Genomic DNA, 17640 nt, shown 5'->3' with positions numbered 1-17640 from the left:
ACTTGAGCAGTCTGTGTGGTTAAACCACAAATATGATGTGGTTGAGTTGATTCATTACAGTTTGATTTTAGTTTTAGGGTTTTTTTAAATTTTGTTAAATATGTAGAACATTTCCATGGTTTCAAAGTTATGAGACTGATTCCTACTGCTCTAATGAGGACCTCATGGTTTCACAGTTAAATCTACAGAATGGGTTACATTCAGAAAAATCTACCTTTTATCTTCTTGATCTCTCTACTTGTTTCTCTATAGGTAACCTAGAAACTAAATGATTGGATTATCCTGCCACTTCAGTATACCAACATATACACACACACATATACCTGACTATTTGCAAGTGACATGGTAGTATATATAGAAAACCCTAAAGATCCATCAGAAAGCCGATAGAACTAATGAACAAATTCAGTAAAGTTGCAGGATATGAGTATACAGAAATCTGTAGCATTTCTATACACTAATGATCTATTAGAGAAATTAAAAACCTATTTACAGCTGGATCACAAAGATTAAAATACATAGAAATAAATTTAACCAGGGAAGTAAAAGATCTATACACTGAAAACTGTTAAGACATTGATGAAAGGAATTGAAGACAACACAAATGGAAAGATATATTGTACTCATGGATTGGAAGAATTAGTATTCTTAAAATACCTGTGCTATTCAAAGCAACCCACAGATTTGTTGATTCTTTCTACATAGACAGTCATGTCATCTGTGAACAAAGACACATATTTTTTCCTTCTCAATCTGTATACTTTCTTTCTTTTATTGCATTAGCTAGGACTTCCATTATGATGGGGAAAAGACATGGTGAGAGAAACATGTTAGGAATCCTACTGGAAGAAAACTTCTCACCATTAAATATAATGGTAACTGTAGGCTCTGTATAGATGTTCTTTATCAAGTTGAAGAAGTTCCCTTTTTAGTTTGCTAAGGATTTTTAATCACAAATGTGAGTGTTGCATTTTGTCAAATACTTTTTATGTTTATTGATATGATCATGTCATCTTTTCTTTTCTTTCTTATTAGTCTGTTAATGTGATGGATTACCTTGATTGATTTTTGAATGTTGAACCACCCTTGCATATCTGGTATAAATCTCACTTGGTTGTGGTGTATAATTATTTTTACATGTTGTTGGATTTTATTTGCTTATATTTTGCTAATATGTTTAGGGTTTTTACATTGATGTCCATGAGAAATAATTGTGTGTTTTTGTTGTTGTTGTTGTTATGTCTTCATCTGGTTTTGGTATCAAATACTTAGATACTAATGCTATCCTTAGAATAATTCAGAAAGTATTCCCTTTGCTTCTGTCTTCTGGAAGAGATTGTAGAGAATTGGTATAATTTCTTTCTTAAATGCTTAATGGAATTCACACATGAACCCATATGGGTTTGGTGCTTTAGGTTTTGAAAGATTTACTATTAACTCAGTTTCTTTAATAGATATAATTCTGTTCAGATTGTTTATGGTTGACGTGTGTGTTTTGGCAGATTATGTCTTTGAAGTAATTAGTCCATTTCGTCTAGGTTATCAGATTTGTGGGCATAGCATTGTTTATAGTATTGCTTTATTCTTTAAATATCCTTGGAATCTGTATTGATGTCTCTTTTTGTTTCTGATGTTGGTAATTTTTCTCTTCTTTTTTTCTTAGCTTGCATAGAAACTTGGATCTTTTCAAAGAAATGACTTTGGTTGATTTTTTTTTTCCCCATTGATTTCCTATATTCATTGTTACTGATTTTTGCTCTACTTGTTGTTTTTCTTCTACTTTAGATTTCAGTTGCTCTTTTTCTAGTTTTCTAAGGTAGAAACTTAGATTATTGATTTTAGAACTTTCTTCATTTCTACTATATGAATTCAATGCTATAAATTTCTCTCAACAGTTTTCACTTCATTACACAAATTTAGAGAAATTGAATTGTATTTTCATTTAGTTTGAAATATTTTGAATTTTCTCTTGAGATTTCTTCTTTGACCCATGTGTTAAGTAGAAGTATTTTATTTAATCTCCACATATTTTGGAATTATCCAGCCATCTTCCTATTATTGATTTCAAGTTTAATTCCATTGTGGTTTGAGATTAGACATTATATGATTTTTATTCTTTTAAAAGTTTGTTTTATGGTCCAGAATGTGGCCCACATTGGCGAGTATTCTTTGTGAGCTTGAGAAGAGTGTGTATTCTACTGAAGTTGCTTTACAGTGTTGTTTTAGTTTCTGCTGTACAGCAAAATGAATTAGCTGTATATATGAGAGTGAAAGTTGCTGAGTCACCTCTGACTCTGTGTGATCCCACCCATGGACTATATAGTCCATGGAATTCTCCAAGTGAGAATACTGGAGTGGGTAGCCATTTATTCCCTTCTCCAAGGGATCTTCCCAACCCAGGGATCAAACCCAGGTCTCCTGCGTTGCGGGTGGATTCTTTACCAGCTGAGCCACCGGGGAAGCCTGTACATATATCCCCTCTTTTTTTGGATTTCCATCCTGTTTAGGTTACCAGAGCATTGAGTAGAGGTGCCTGTGCTACACAGGAGGTTCTCATTAGTTATCTATTTTATACATAGTAGTTGCTCTAATAATATCTTAAGTGGTATTGTGATTTTCTGCTCTTGAAAGATTTGGTAGAATTCCTATGTGAAACCACCTGAGTCTGGTACTATTGTATGAAGAAGTTCTTTATTTTTAAGAATTTATTTTTCCAATGGAAATGAATAGACTTTTGGTCTTTCAGTCAGTTTTGTTAAATATTTTTTTTAGAAAATTGTGTATTTTGAATAGACTTTTAAACTAGTTTGCATAGAGTTGTGTGAAGTCACATTTTTCCTTTTTCTCTGTTCTAATAACTGTTTTCACATTGTCAGAGGATTTTGAATACTTGTTATTTTCTCCCTGTTTTCTTCATTAGGTTAGTCAGTAGTTTATTTTCAGAGTAAGCTTTTGGATTTATATATTGTTTCTCTTTCATGGCTGCAGTCACCATCTACAGTGATTTTGGAGCCCAGAAAAATAAAGTTAGCCACTGTTTCCCCATCTATTTGCCATGAAGTGATGGGACCGGATGCCATAATCTTCGTTTTCTGAATGTTGAGCTTTAAGCCAACTTTTTCACTCTCCTCTTTCACTTTGATCAAGAGGCTCTTTAGTTCTTCTTCACTTTCTGCCATAAGGGTGGTGTCATCTGCATATCTGAGGTTATTGGTATTTCTCCCGGCAGTCTTGATTGCAGCTTTGTGCTTCCTCCAGCCCAGTATTTCTCATAATGTACTCTGCATATAAATTAAATAGGCAGGGTGACAATATACAGCCTTGACATACTCCTTTTCCTATTTGGAACCAGTCTGTTGTTCCATGTCCAGTTCTAACTGTTGCTTCCTGACCTGCATACAGGTTTCTCAAGAGGCAAGTCAGGTGGTCTGGGATTCCCATCTCTTTCAGAATTTTCCACAGTTTATTGTGATCCACACAGTCCAAGGCTTTGGCATAGTCAATAAAGCAGAAATAGATGTTTTACTGGAACTCTCTTGCTTTTTTGATGATCCAGCGGATGTTGGCAATTTGATCTCTGGTTCCTCTGCCTTTTCTAAAACCAGCTTGAACATCTGGAAGTTCACGGTTCACGTATTGCTGAAGCCTGGCTTGGAGAATTTTAAGCATCACTTTACTAGCATGTGATATGAGTGCAATTGTGTGGTAGTTTGAGCTACCACGTCCGAGGTCAGGGGCAGCGGCCTAGAGGAGCTACCCGATGCCCGAGGTCACAGGCAGCGGCTGAGAGGATGACTAGAAGGCTTGTATAAGAGTCCTGATGGGGGCACTGGTGGTGGGGAAAACTGGGTCTTGTTCTGATGGGCAGGGCCATGCTCAGTAAAAGCTGTGACAAACCTAGACAACATATTAAAAAGCAGAGACATTACTTTACCAACAAAGGTCTGTATAATCAAAGCTATGGTTTTTCCAGTAGTCATCTATGGATGTGAGAGTTGGATCATAAAGAAAGCTGAGTGCCGAAAAATTGATGCTTTTGAACTGTGGTGTTGGAGAAGATTCTTGAGAGTCCCTTGGACAGCAGGAAGATAAACCAGTCAGTCCTGAGGGAAATCAGTCCTGAATATTCATTGGAAGGACTGATCCTGAAGTTGAAACTCAATACTTCGGCCACCTGATGTGAAGAACTGACTCATTGGAGAAGACTCTGATGCTGGAAAAGACTGAAGGCAGGAGGAGAAGCGGATGACAGAGGATGAGATGGTTGGATGGCATCACCAACTCGGTGGACATGAGTTTGAGTAGGCTGTGGGAGTTGGTGATGGACAGGGAAGCCTGGTGTGCTGCATCCATGGGGTTGCAGAGTCAGAAGACTGAGCCACTGAACTGAACTGATGGGTGAGACTGTGCTCCCTTCCTGTTAGTTGTTTAGCCTGAGGTGACCCAGCCCTGGGGTCTAGAGGCTCTGTGTTAGAGTTGATGGCCACCTCCAAGAGGATTATGCAAGGGGGCCCCTTCCAGAACTGCTGCCAGTGCCCCAGTCCTTGTGGTGAGCACCTACCGATGCACGCCTCCACAGGAGACCCTCCAGGACTAGCAGGTAGATCTGGTTCAGCCTCTTGTGGGATCACTGCTCCTTTCATCTGGGTCTTGATGCACACAGGATTTTGTTTGTGCTGCCCTCCAAGAGTAGAGTCTCTGTTTTCCCCAGTACTGTGGAAATCCTGTAAGCACATTCCACTGACCTTCAAAGTCAAGATTCCCTGGAGATTCCCTGTCCTTTTGCCAGATCCCCAGGCTGGGAAGCCTGACATGGGGCTCAGAACCTTGACAACAGTGGGAAAATTTCTTAGGTATTATCGTTCTCCAGATTGTGGGTTGCCCACCCGGTGTGTATGGGATTTTTTCATGTCGGTGCCCCTCCTACCATCTCATTGTACTTCTTTGTCTTTAGACTTGATATACTTTGGGGTATCATTTTTTGGAGGGTTCCAGCATCCTCCTGTCAATGGTTGTTCAACAGCTTGCTGTGATTTTGGTCCTCTCACAGGGGGATATAAGCGTACATCGTTCTACTCTGCTATCTTGAACTGGAACACTGAGGATGCCTTTTAAAGTATCTTAGTAGCAGTGTGTTTCTATCTAGTTCTCTCCCTGTCCCTGTTTGTGCTGTTCAGTGCAATATTATTAGGTACACAGTTACAAAGATATTAATAATTGTCCTCTCCCGTTTGTATTTTTAAAATGTGGTGTTTGAAGATGACCTGATCTTTGTTATCTGTTGAATGTTTTTTGAAGTTTATAATCTTATTTATTTGTGACTCTGCTTATTCTGAGACAAGCTAGGTTTTCTTTTTCTTCATAAAAGAAAACCTCTGATAACCCTATTATGGGATTTTTCTTCAGTATAGTACAAATAAAATATAGTTTCCTAAGTGTAGATCTAAATTTCTTTGCTGTCCATATTTCTATAATGTTGAAATAATCCAAAATTTCACATCTGTGAATCACTTTAAAATTTCAAAATGTCAGTTATGTGTATCCTAAAAGGCATATAGTGAGCTAAGTTGTTGGGCTCGTGTTCAGGCCAGAAGCCACAATGAAGCATTGTTCATTTAAGTTTTCAGCCTTGGTCAAAAGTGTCCCAACTGAAAAGGTTTGAAAACCTTAAGGTGAGAACCATAATCTCCAAACAGAGAATTGGTGAGTTGGAAAGTGGTGTTGAAGAGTTTATCCAGAATGTAGCCTATAAAGACAAGGTTATAAAAAATATGTAAGAAATTCATAATTGTGGGTGAAAAACTTAGTAAATCTAATGTACATCTAATTGGAATCCTTGGGGGAGGGGAATAGAATATGGGAAAGGCAGTGTTGAAAGAAATAGTGGCTGAGAATTTTCCATAATTGATGAGACATATGCCTGCAGATACAGAAAGCACAATACATATCATCAAGTAGAGTATTAAAACTGCAGAACATGAGAGGCATAGAGAAAATATTGGAAACACCCAAAGATAAAAGGCAGATCTTTCTACAAAGGGATGATGGGCAACATCAGTAACAACAATAGAAGCCAAAATACAGTGGAATGATATTTTCAAAGCTGAGATGAATATGTGAACCCATAGTTATTTGCCCAGAAAAACTGTTTTTCAAGAATGAAGATATAATAAAGAAAATTTTTGGTAAAATTGAGGGTGTTGATTACTAGGAAACTTTGATTACATAATTTCTAAAAGGATATACATCAGGAAGATGGAAAATGACCTTAGAATGAGGGTCCAAAATGCATTAGTAAAGGTGAACAAAGAAAATCTTCAGTAGGTTGGAAAGTATATTTTTTTACTTTTATGGCCTCTGCGGTTGTCAGAAGTGTTGTGGTCAGTCCATCAGTCATGTCCGACTCTTTGCAACCCCATAAACTTCTGCAGCACGCCAGACTTCCCTGTCCTTCACCATCTCCTGGAGTTTGCTTAAACTCATGCCCATTGAGTCAGGGGTGCCATCCAACCATCTTACTCTCTTCTCTTCCTGCCTTCAATCTTTCCCAGCATCAGGGTCTTTTCCAGTGAGTCAGCTGTTTGCATCAGGTGGCCAAAGTATTGGAGCTTCAGCTTCAACATCAGTCCTTCAATGAATATTCAGGGTTGATTTCCTTTAGGATTGACTGGTTTTATCTCCTTGCAGTCCAAGGACTCTCAAGAGTCCTCTCAAAAGTGTTGTATTGTACAGTACTTTGAGGAAGTAAAGTGTAGTTCCAAAGGTATAGTGTAAATTACTTTGAACTTCCCAGAATCCATTCGCTTTTTCGTTTTGAAGCTGTATTGCTATTTGGGGAATTGACCCCAGATTCACTGCTGGACCCTCATTGGTCATGGCACCCCACTCCAGCACTCTTGCCTGGAAAATCCCATGGATGGAGGAGCCTGGTGGGCTGCTAGTCCATGGGGTCGCTAAGAGTTGGACACAACTGAGCGACTTCACTTTGACTTTTCACTTTCACACACTGGAGAAGGAAATGGCACCCACTCCAGCGTTCTTGCCTGGAGAATCCCAGGGACGGGGGAACCTGGTGGGATGCCGTCTGTGGGGTTGCACAGAGTCGGACATGACTAAAGCGACTTAGCAGCAGTAGCAGCAGTCATAACAATCCCATTCTCCTTGCTAATTCAGTTGACTTAGGAACCAGGCCTAATTGATTTAGCTGGTGGCTGTTATCTTTATTAATTATTGATTCAGATGTGGCCATGTGACTGAAGTTGGCTTATTTAGACTAAAAGAAAACATTATTTTTTGATTGGAGAAAGGCGCATACTGGGTGAATCTAGATTGCTTGTCCTTGTGGTAAAAGAAATGTGCCTTCATGTGAAGTCAACAATAGGAATAGCAGTGTTGTGAGAAAGGAGAAAAACAGTAAGAAAATTGGATCTCCAATGATTTCACTGTATTACTACTTTACCCAGCCCTGAAGTTTACCCTATTTCTAGGCTTCATTTTGATGGGGCTTCCATGGTAACTCAGTGGGTTAAGAATCTGCCTGCAATGCAGGAGACCTGTGTTCAATCCCTGGATTGGGAAGATACCCTGGAGAGGGAGATGGCAAGCTATATACAGTCCATGGAGTTGCAAAGAGTTGGACACGACTGTGCGACACACAGGCTTCATTATATGTGAAATTGTAGTTTACATTTATATAGCTTTTAAAATTATAATTTATTTAAACTCCACCCAAAACACCTCTCCCTCCTTCAAACACCTTTCCCCCAAAAAACAAGTTCATTAACACAAGAATAATTTCGATTCTGTACTGGGAGAGGTAGAAGCTATATACTCAATGCTACTCTGGCAAGACTAAATTAATTTTAGTTATCACATTTTATTGAAGCAACATTGCAAGATTAGTGTGTCAGAGAAAATGAGAGAGTAGTAAAGGGTATGAAAATATGAAATGTTAATATATGATCAGTGTGAAGAGTACTTTTGTCCTGATATAAGAAGATATTGAAAAGATTTAGTACTAGTATTCCACTTTCTAGTAATGTGGAAGAATTACTAGATTTTACATGATTTAGATGTCAAATCATGTAAATTGATTTTTTACATGATTGTAGAGGTCAAAAGTAGTTCCAATCAGTAGACATTCTGGAGAGGTAGCAATATAAGAAAGTTGTGATCTGTATATGAAATAATTTTCTAATGTTTAGAACTGTCTAAAAATGGGAGCAATGCAGTAGTGGAGAACTATCAGTGGAGACCTTGGGAGTAACTTTTTTCCCCTGAAATTCTTCTAATAGAAAACTTGTACAACTACACAAAATTTAGGAAAAAATTTTCTACATGGGGTATGAGGTTGGATTATGTTCCTTCAAGGACCCCTATTATTTTATTATTATGGTTGCTAATCACTTATTATATTAGTAATATTGTCTTTCTGTTCTTTTAGCCTCAATACTTCTTTTCAAATCATAATCTTGTTAATGGCTCCTTACTAGCTAGAAATAAAATTTGTAATAAATATAATCTGTCCATACATATAATGTTTAAGAACTAAATATGAGTGATATAAAGTAGAAATAAAGTGAAAGTAAAAGTTCACAATTATTTACTGCATTTCTGAAACGTAAAAGACTTTTACTAAAAGAAACATTTTTCCTAAGTTAGGTAAAGACTTATTTGGCAACAAAACCAGATCTTAATTGTTAAGAAGCTTATTATATAGCCTTTATCCAGTTGGTGAATTCATATATTTTGCTGCAAAAATAACAGAATGTTTGATCACAGGTTGCTGCTCCAGACCCTGTTGGCATTGTTACTTAGTATATTTTGAAACCCAAATAATTCTGAATTCATAAAATATCTCATCTCATAGGTATTGGCTAAAATATTGCGGTTCTTTAACAAATATTTCAGCATGTACATGTTCCAGAATGATTAATTTAGAATACATAATAATCAATGGTTGTACTTGTAATTTGCATTTAAGAGTAGCAAGATGACAAACCATTCTATTCAAGAAATACAAGAAGTTGTAGAGCAAACCATTCTGTACTACATGAGACAAGCAATGGCAGACCCCTTACATTTGAATATGACAAGAGGAGAGAAATAATTTTATTTTACAAGGAATAACATGCCTAACAAGTTATACACTATTGTTTGAAGAGGAAAAAATGAGGAAATACAACATTTTAAAAGATGACCTGAGCCTTAGGTATTATCAAAATTGTTTCCTCTGTTATGATTTGAGGTGTGCTTAATCCATCAGTCATTTCCAACTCTTTGCCACCGCATGGACTGTATCCCACCAGGCTCCTCTGTCCATAGGATTTTGATTTGAGGTGAGATAGTGACAAAGTTTTAGGCAAAAGCATATCTCCTAACTTGAAATTCCACCACATATTGAAGCCTACCCTAGTACTTAATAACAGTTATATATGATCTTTGGAGACAGTATTAGAGTCATACTGGAAAACAATAGGCAATGCAAAAATTGTATAATTTCAATATGTAGGGTAAATGTTATTAAATATTTACATAAATATATTTATATACACAAATTTGTATGTGGGTTTAATTCACAGAACATTCAAAAGTTGCATGGCATATAGAATAATTCTTCATTAATATTCCACAATATATTTTAAGAGTAAAAATAGATGGTGTTCCTTTTTCTCCTTTTATCTCATGTACAGATAGGAGTGCATTTATTTTTTCCTTTTCTTTTTTTGATCTTTCACCATTTTGTCGTGACTGGTTCTGTTATATAGTCTTTTAATATTTGTCAGCCTCTGTTGTATCAGCAACTATATATGTCATTTAGCAAGTAATACTTAAAACATGACTTCCTACTTAAATAAATAAAATTTAGGGGCACTAGAGTTCTTTAAAAAGAAGACAAAGAAAAGTTAATTTGTGTTGTAGGCAGCCAAATTTTATGTCTGGTAATGCCCGGAAAGAATTTACAGCACTTAATATCCTTGTGTATTAGTGTCTTTCATAGTCAAGATTTAGTCTTAATAAAAGTGAGACACTGTGATGGGAAGGTGAGAATTCCATGACACAGGTTATGTTTTCTTTCCACTTAGTAAAATGTGGTTTCAAGTTTTCATCTTAAATAATAGGATATTTCATTAAATTTTACAAGCTGAATTACTATTATCCTGCTTTGTGTGTAGGCTACTGTTATACCTGGAATAAAATGTTAAACTTTTTCACTTTGCGGCTGCAATATAAAGATAACTTTTCTAAATATTGTAGTTACTACACCAAAATAGGGAAAATCCCCTCTTTTAAGGCATTTATAAAATTATTAGATGACTTTGGATTTACCTTTAGGTGTCTTTAAATGCTCGTTTGTTAGTAATATATAACACGTCCTGGATCAGCAGTTATTTTTGAGACTCTACTGTGAACAGTGTAACCTTTTTCTAGTTGTTTTAAAATATAATCACAGTTCCTCCTGTTGTATTTTATCTGTTTTAAACTTTACCCCTGTAATGTTCATATAGAAACTGAATATGTAGTATACTACCAAATGCATATTAAAGTATTTGATTTTCATTGTATCTTTTAAAAACTTCATACATTTGCTGTTTTTTAGTAAAATAGATAATAGTACAGTCTTTTCATTGTGATGATACTCTAGAATTTGTTACTTCCTCCACTTAGTGGATGAGTGTTTGCAAAAATGATTCTTTAATGAAACAAAGATGAAGTTAGAAATATTCTGCATTATAGTAACTACCTCTTGTAGTTTTTATAAATGTAATAACCCATATGTATATATGTATGTACTTTTTAGAAAGAATCTTCAAGAGGGAGACATAGGGAAAAGGAAGACATAAAAATCACTAAGGAGAGAACTCCAGAAAGTGAAGAAGAAAATGTAGAATGGGAAACTAATAGAGATGGTGAGTTTCAAAAATCTTTGCTTATATAGTCAGTGTATTGATTGTTCACTTTGTAGGTTTTTCTGTGGGGTTCAAAACACTTTCTAGCTGTGATCTCCCTATTGTTTCAGAATCTAATTGACTTGTGTGTCTTACTGAGTTATAAGGCAGGAAATAGCATGTAGCTGAATAAAAGCCAAGAAAGCTGTTCTCTCTAGAACTTACCTGTTAAGCATCATGCTACTTTGAAATTTATTGCACTTGTCAATCTTTAAGTTTCTCAGTATCAAGGTTTAAGAGAATTGAAATTTATGTTTATTGTTTTCCATAAAATATTAAAAGTGAGATTTTTAAACCTTAAAGACCTAGGAAGATTATTTGCAAGAAATTGTTGGATTTCATCTTTCAAGAAAGTGATATCAGATGATAACGGGGGGATTTGTTCATGGAAAATTAGGAAAATCACCTTTAAGTCATTGTCTTTTGACAAATAAGCATTTGTTTTCCACCCCATGAGTGTTCTGCCTTCTCTTCTGTGATCTAGAAGTTGAGCACTATAGTCTCACACTACCAAATACAGAGAGAGGGAACTCACATCTGTAGTTACACTGAGCATTTTAATATGATTTATATAATTATTTTAGTAATTCAGCTTTGTTACTCTACTGTAGTTGACAAAACTAAAGACTTTAGAATGTAACTTCCTTCCTCATCAGATAGCCAAAAACTTAGTCCAGGGGCTAGGAAATTATAACTTGTGGACCAACCACCTGTTTTTGCAGTAGAATTTTATTGGAGAACAGCCATGTCCATTGGTTACGTATTTACTGTGACTGCTTTTGAGCTGCAGTAGATGAGTTGAATATGTGTGACAGCCAAGAGACTGCAAACCTAAACTATTTACTATAATATTTAAGAAATATCCCTGAAAACTTATAGACTAATACTTGAAAAGTACCTTAAGAGTTCAGTTCAATTGCTCAGTCGAGTCCGACTCTTTGCAACCCCATGAAATGCAGCACGGCAGGCCTCCCTGTCCATCACCAACTCCCGGAGTCCAGCCAAACCCATGTCCATCGAGTCGGTGATGCCATCCAACCATCTCATCCTCTGTCATCCCCTTCTCTTTCTGCCCTCAATCCCTCCCAGCATCAGGGTCTTTTCCAATGAGTCAGCTCTTCGCATCAAGCCAAAGTACTGGAGTTTCAGCTTCAACATCAGTCCTTCCAATGAACATCCAGGACTGATCTCCTTTAGGATGGACTGACTGGGTGGATCTCCTTGCAGTCCAAGGGACTCTCAAGAGTCTTCTCCAACACCACAGTTCAAAAGCATCAGTTCTTCGGCACTCAGCTTTCTTCACAGTCCAACTCTTACATCCATACATGACCACTGGAAAAACCATAGCCTTGACTAGACGGACCTTTGTTGTCAAAGTAATGTCTCTGCTTTTTAATATGCTATCTAGGTTGGTCATAACTTTCCTTCCAAGGAGTAAGCGTCTTTTAATTTCATAGCTGCAGTCACCATCTGCAGTGATTTTGGAGCCCAGGAAAATAAAGTCAGCCACTGTTTCCACTGTTTCCCCATCTGTTTGCCATGAAGTGATGGGACCGGATGCCATAATCTTAGTTTTCTGAATGTTGAGCTTTAAGCCAACTTTTTCACTCTCCTCTTTCACTTTGATCAAGAGGCTCTTTAGTTCTTCTTCATTTTCTGCCATAAGGGTGGTGTCATCTGCATATCTGAGGTTATTGATATTTCTCCCTGCAATCTTGATTCCAGCTTGTGCTTCCTCCAGCCCAGCGTTTCTCATGATGTACTCTGCATGTAAGTTAAATAAATAAGCAGGGTGACAATATACAGCCTTGACGTACTCCTTTTCCTATTTGGAACCAGTCTGTTGTTCCATGTCCAGTTCTAACTGTTGCTTCCTAACCTGCATACAGGTTTCTCAAGAGGCAAGTCAGGTGGTCTGGGATTCCCATCTCTTTCAGAATTTTCCACAGTTTATTGTGATCCACACAGTCCAAGGCTTTGGCATAGTCAATAAAGCAGAAATAGATGTTTTACTGGAACTCTCTTGCTTTTTTGATGATCCAGCGGATGTTGGCAATTTGATCTCTGGTTCCTCTGCCTTTTCTAAAACCAGCTTGAACATCTGGAAGTTCACGGTTCACGTATTGCTGAAGCCTGGCTTGGAGAATTTTGAGCATTACTTTGCTAGAGTGTGAGATGAGTGCAATTGTGCAATAGTTTGAGCATTCTTTGGCATTGCCTTTCTTTGGGATTGGAATGAAAACTGACCTTTTCCAGTCCTGTGGCCACTGCTGAGTTTTCCAAATTTGCTGACATATTGAGTGCAACACTTTCACATCATCATCTTTTAGGATTTAAAATAGCTCAGCTGGAATTTCATCACCTCCACTAGCTCCAGCAATTTGAACATTAGTATTTTTTAAGGAAATCCATTTCATCTTTATACAGTATTGTCTGTTAAAAAGTTGCTTCTAAGAATAGGAAACTTCTCTATTAGTTCATTGGGATTTCAAAAGTAACAGTAATACCTCCTACAGAATAGCAGTAAATATTCCAAACCTTGACTGTTCAAAAATGGCTTTTTCTAAATTCTAAGGGATTAACGCTTAAGATTTTCCTTCTCATTTTAATTATTTTTTTGAAAAAAGCATTCTGAAATACATTGGATACTTATTTTTAAAAATAGAAACTTCTGTATTTCCATTACAGTAGTACATCCTAATTGTTGAATATTTTAATGGTTCAGAAAAGCCTAGGTCAGTTTGCTCCTTTTTTCATAGTAGCTCTTTCAAACCCTATCCTTAAATCTCCACCCTTCCAAGCCCTTTCTCCTGCTTGCTATTTATAACACACAAATAATGTAACTCTTTATCCACAGACTCTCTTAGCTTCCTGCCAGCACATCTGTAAACTAGTTTTTATTCACTAAAGTTTTTAAATTTCCTTCGTGTTCTTAATAAGAGGCTTAATATAGGTTAAAGTCCCCTGATTTCCTTCCACCTCTGCAATCTTATTCATTTATCTTACATTCTGTTTTTTAGCTTTAAGATCCGTCTTGGCACATTTTCTCTTTTCACCATATTATTTTTAGTCATTTCCTTGTTTATTCCCACTTTACAGCTAAATTGTACCTTTTCACTTCATGTTTATTCCGTCTTCTGATGCGCATCTTCACTAAAACTGCTCTTTAAGGTCACAATAACCTCCTTTTTACTAAATAAATGAAGACATACTTGTCCCTCTCTCCTGTAATCTTCCTGCAGCATGTGACACATCCCATAACCTTTCTTCTTGAAACACTTTCCCCTTGGCATCCATATGTCACTCGTGGGGTTTTCTGTCTTCCTCTTCAAACTCTGGCCTTCCAGAGGCCCCTTGTGTGCTATCTATCCCTTCCCAACGCTTTGCTCTAGACTCATCTTTAAAAAAACTAAACTGATTTTTACTGCAAGAGCCTTTTATATGTAAAATTCTTTTAAAAGGTGAGTAAATGTCTTTTATAGTACTTTTACATACAAAATATTCACATGGCTGTTTCTTAGGTTTTCTTTTGATTTTAAAACTCATAGGTTCTGATTATTATAAATCGCTGTGGTTTAAAAGTTTCTGTCAGCAGATGAATGGATAAGAAAGCTATGGTACATATACACAATGGAGTATTACTCAGCCATTAAAAAGAATACATTTGAAGCAGTTCTAATGAGGTGGATGAAACTGGAGCCTATTATACAGAGTGAAGTAAGCCAGAAAGAAAAACACCAATATAGTATACTAATGCATATATATGGAATTTAGAAAGATGGTAACAATAACCCTGTGTACGAGACAGCGAAAGAAACTGATGTATAGAACAGTCTTATGGACTCTGTGGGAGAGGGAGAGGGTGGGAAGATTTGGGAGAATGGCATTGAAACATGTAAAATATCATGTATGAAACGAGTTGCCAGTCCAGGTTCAATGCATGATATTGGATGCTTGGGGCTAGTGCACTGGGACGACCCAGAGGGATGGTATGGGGAGGGAGGAGGGAGGAGGGTTCAGGATGGGGAACACATGTATACCTGTGGCGGATTCATTTTGATATTTGGCAAAACTAATACAATTTTGTAAAGTTTAAAAATAAAATAAATAAATAAAAGTTTCTGTTTGAAGAAATGTTGAAGCATAGAGTTAGAGAGTGGACTGACCTCATTTAATGTGCTTACCCTCTGCATTTTCAATCTAAATAGCAATTTTAGCTGGACTCAGAAGAAGTTTGGTCTGTATGAGTAGTTCCCAAACATTTTGGTCTCAGGACACTTGTTGCTCTTTTTAAGGACCCTGGAGGGCTTTTCTTGTTGTGGATTATCTGCTTCAGTAGTTTCCATTTTAGAAGTTAGTGGTTAAGAAGTTTACTTTAAGAAGTTAGAATGATTTGGAAAAACATTTAAAACATTGCCACCTCCTCCAATTTTTATTTTTGCTTTGCAAAGTATGGCTGTTTTCCATAAAACTGACAGTAGTAAATCTAGCATACAGTTTTATGGAAAACAGCCATGCTTTGCAAAGCAAAAATAAAAATTGGAGGAGGTGGCAATGTTTTAAATGTTTTTGCAAATCGTTTTAACTTCTTAAAGTAAACTTCTTAACCACCTTAATGAAAGATACCTAGATTTTTGTGTCTTCTTCCGGATTCAGTCTGTTAATGATATCACATATCATGTGACACCTGGAAAATGCCACAATATACTCTAGAGATTGAGTGGACCAGGCAAATAGTGTAGAATTATGGAAATACTTTTGATCTTCTGGAACTCCAGAAATTGTCTTGGGGATCTCAGGGAGTCCTCATACTGCTCTTTGAGACCCACTTGTCTTTAGAAGCTGCTTTAAAAATTTTTAATTGTTTCCCCTTCCCACTTTCCAAAACTTTTTTCCCCCTCACTTTCAGTTTTTCTCTCCAGATGAAATCATGCTCCCAGGGCATCATTAACATCTACATATTAATGACTCCAATATGTAGAGCTCTTAATTGAGGCATTACCAATTAGATATCTCTACCTGAGTTCCATATCTTAAAGGCACCAGTTTTCCTACTGGTTTCCCGAAAGTCTAAAGGTCATTATTGAGAGTCCTTCTGATCAACCCAGACACTTAAGATAAATCTAAACATTTCTATCTGTTGAGTGTCTTTCAAAACCACCTGTTTCTCTAAATTATTAGTACTAATATTCTAGTTCTTAAGATACTTATTTGTTGGCTATAAGTGTGTTTTACAAATAATTCTCTAACCTCATGCGTTAAGGTTAGTCTTGTCTTCTAAATCATTCTCCACTTGAACCCCAGACTAATCTTCACAAAAGATTTCTTTTTATTAAAGTATAATAATAACTTTCAGAAGAGTACATGATTCATGTGTACAACTTACTGAATTTTCACTAATAGAACAGGCTTGTGTAAGCAGCACACATCAATACATATAAAATTACTCATATCCCATAAGCCCCTTCGTACTCCCTTTTTTCAGTCACTACTTTCCCAGCCTCCACCTCCTGAAGGTACTTGCTGTCTTGATTTTTACTACCATGGGTTAGTTTTGTCTGTTTTTGAAGTCTACATAAATGAAATCTTTAGCATGTACTCTTTCTATACTTAGCCAAAACTATATGTTTGTGAGATTTTTGAACATAGTTATAGTTCATTAATTCTTATTGGTATATAGTAGTTCATTGTATGAGTATACCATAACTTATTCATTTTTCTGTCAATAAACATTTGGTTAATTTCTAGTTTGGGGCTATTTTGAATAAGTTGCTACTCCTAATCATACCTTTGATAAACATGTACTCATTTCTCTTGAGTTTATGTTTGGGAGTAGGATTGTTGGGCCATTGAGTCTACATATGTTCATCTTCAGTAGATAATGTCAAGTCAAAAATAGTTCTCCTTTCTGTGGTATTTTTTGCCTTTTTCATCATAATCATTCTAGAGATAGGTGGTTGTTTCTTACTATGGTGATTTTAGTGTACATTTCCCTAATGAGTAATAAGTTGACAGTTTTCTCACATTTACTGGCCACTGTACCACCTGTTTTGTAAACTCTATAGACTTTTGCCTACTTCTTTATTGTTACTGCTTTTTTTGATTGTTGAATTTTCTTTATATTGGAGAAGGAAATGGCAACCCACTCCAGTATTCTTGCTTGGAGAATCCCATGGACAGAGGAGCCTGGCAGGCTACAGTCCATAGGGTCACGAAGAGTCGGACATGACTGAAGCACACAGCACGTTCTTTATATAGTCTGAATATGAAATCTCTTAATCAGTATACATATTATACATATCTTCTCTCACTCTGTGAGTTAGAGTGAACTTCTAAAAGAATAAATTAGTTCATTTCACTCCCCTGTTTAAAATTCTCTGATTTCCCATTGCCTACAGGATCAAATATAGATTCTTATGTACCTGTAAAACTTTTCATCATCCCAGTTGTTTTATGTATTTCCAGCTCCCATTCCCCAAGTGGTTATTTTTTGTTTGGTTCTCTAAACTTACCATATTTGTTTACTACAAAATACAATGCAGTAATATAAAAAGCAAAAGTACCATTGTAGTAGAAGAGAAAATGTATGAACATATTTAGGAAATCTTGGAGGTATGTACATTCTCCTAAAATAAGCATAAAATGCAGAATCCATAAAATATTTGATTGTATAAGGATTTAAAATTTTGTA

General features: G+C 36.3%; 1 protein-coding gene across 10 annotated transcripts in view; it reads left to right on the top strand.

The window, feature by feature from the left end:
* The window catches only part of ZC3H13 (zinc finger CCCH-type containing 13), a 103788-nt gene that overhangs the window by 20011 nt on the left and 66137 nt on the right, over positions 1-17640 (top strand). For 9 of the 10 annotated variants that reach the window (XR_011569680.1, XM_070800057.1, XM_070800058.1 and 6 more), the window contains one exon: positions 10802-10910. The exons of the other annotated variant lie outside the window; for it this stretch is intronic. Coding sequence is in view for 6 of the 9 variants with exons in the window: in XM_070800057.1 (XP_070656158.1) it covers positions 10802-10910 (109 nt within the window). In the remaining 3 variants the exon portion in view is untranslated. The remainder of the gene's footprint in view (positions 1-10801; positions 10911-17640) is intronic. 10 annotated transcript variants of the gene reach the window in all.

The sequence above is a fragment of the Bos indicus genome, chromosome 12 (genome assembly GCF_029378745.1).
Source record: "Bos indicus isolate NIAB-ARS_2022 breed Sahiwal x Tharparkar chromosome 12, NIAB-ARS_B.indTharparkar_mat_pri_1.0, whole genome shotgun sequence".
Classification (NCBI taxonomy): domain Eukaryota; kingdom Metazoa; phylum Chordata; class Mammalia; order Artiodactyla; family Bovidae; genus Bos; species Bos indicus.
Note: the sequence above shows the minus strand (reverse complement) of the source record. Positions and strands in the feature narration are given on the sequence as shown.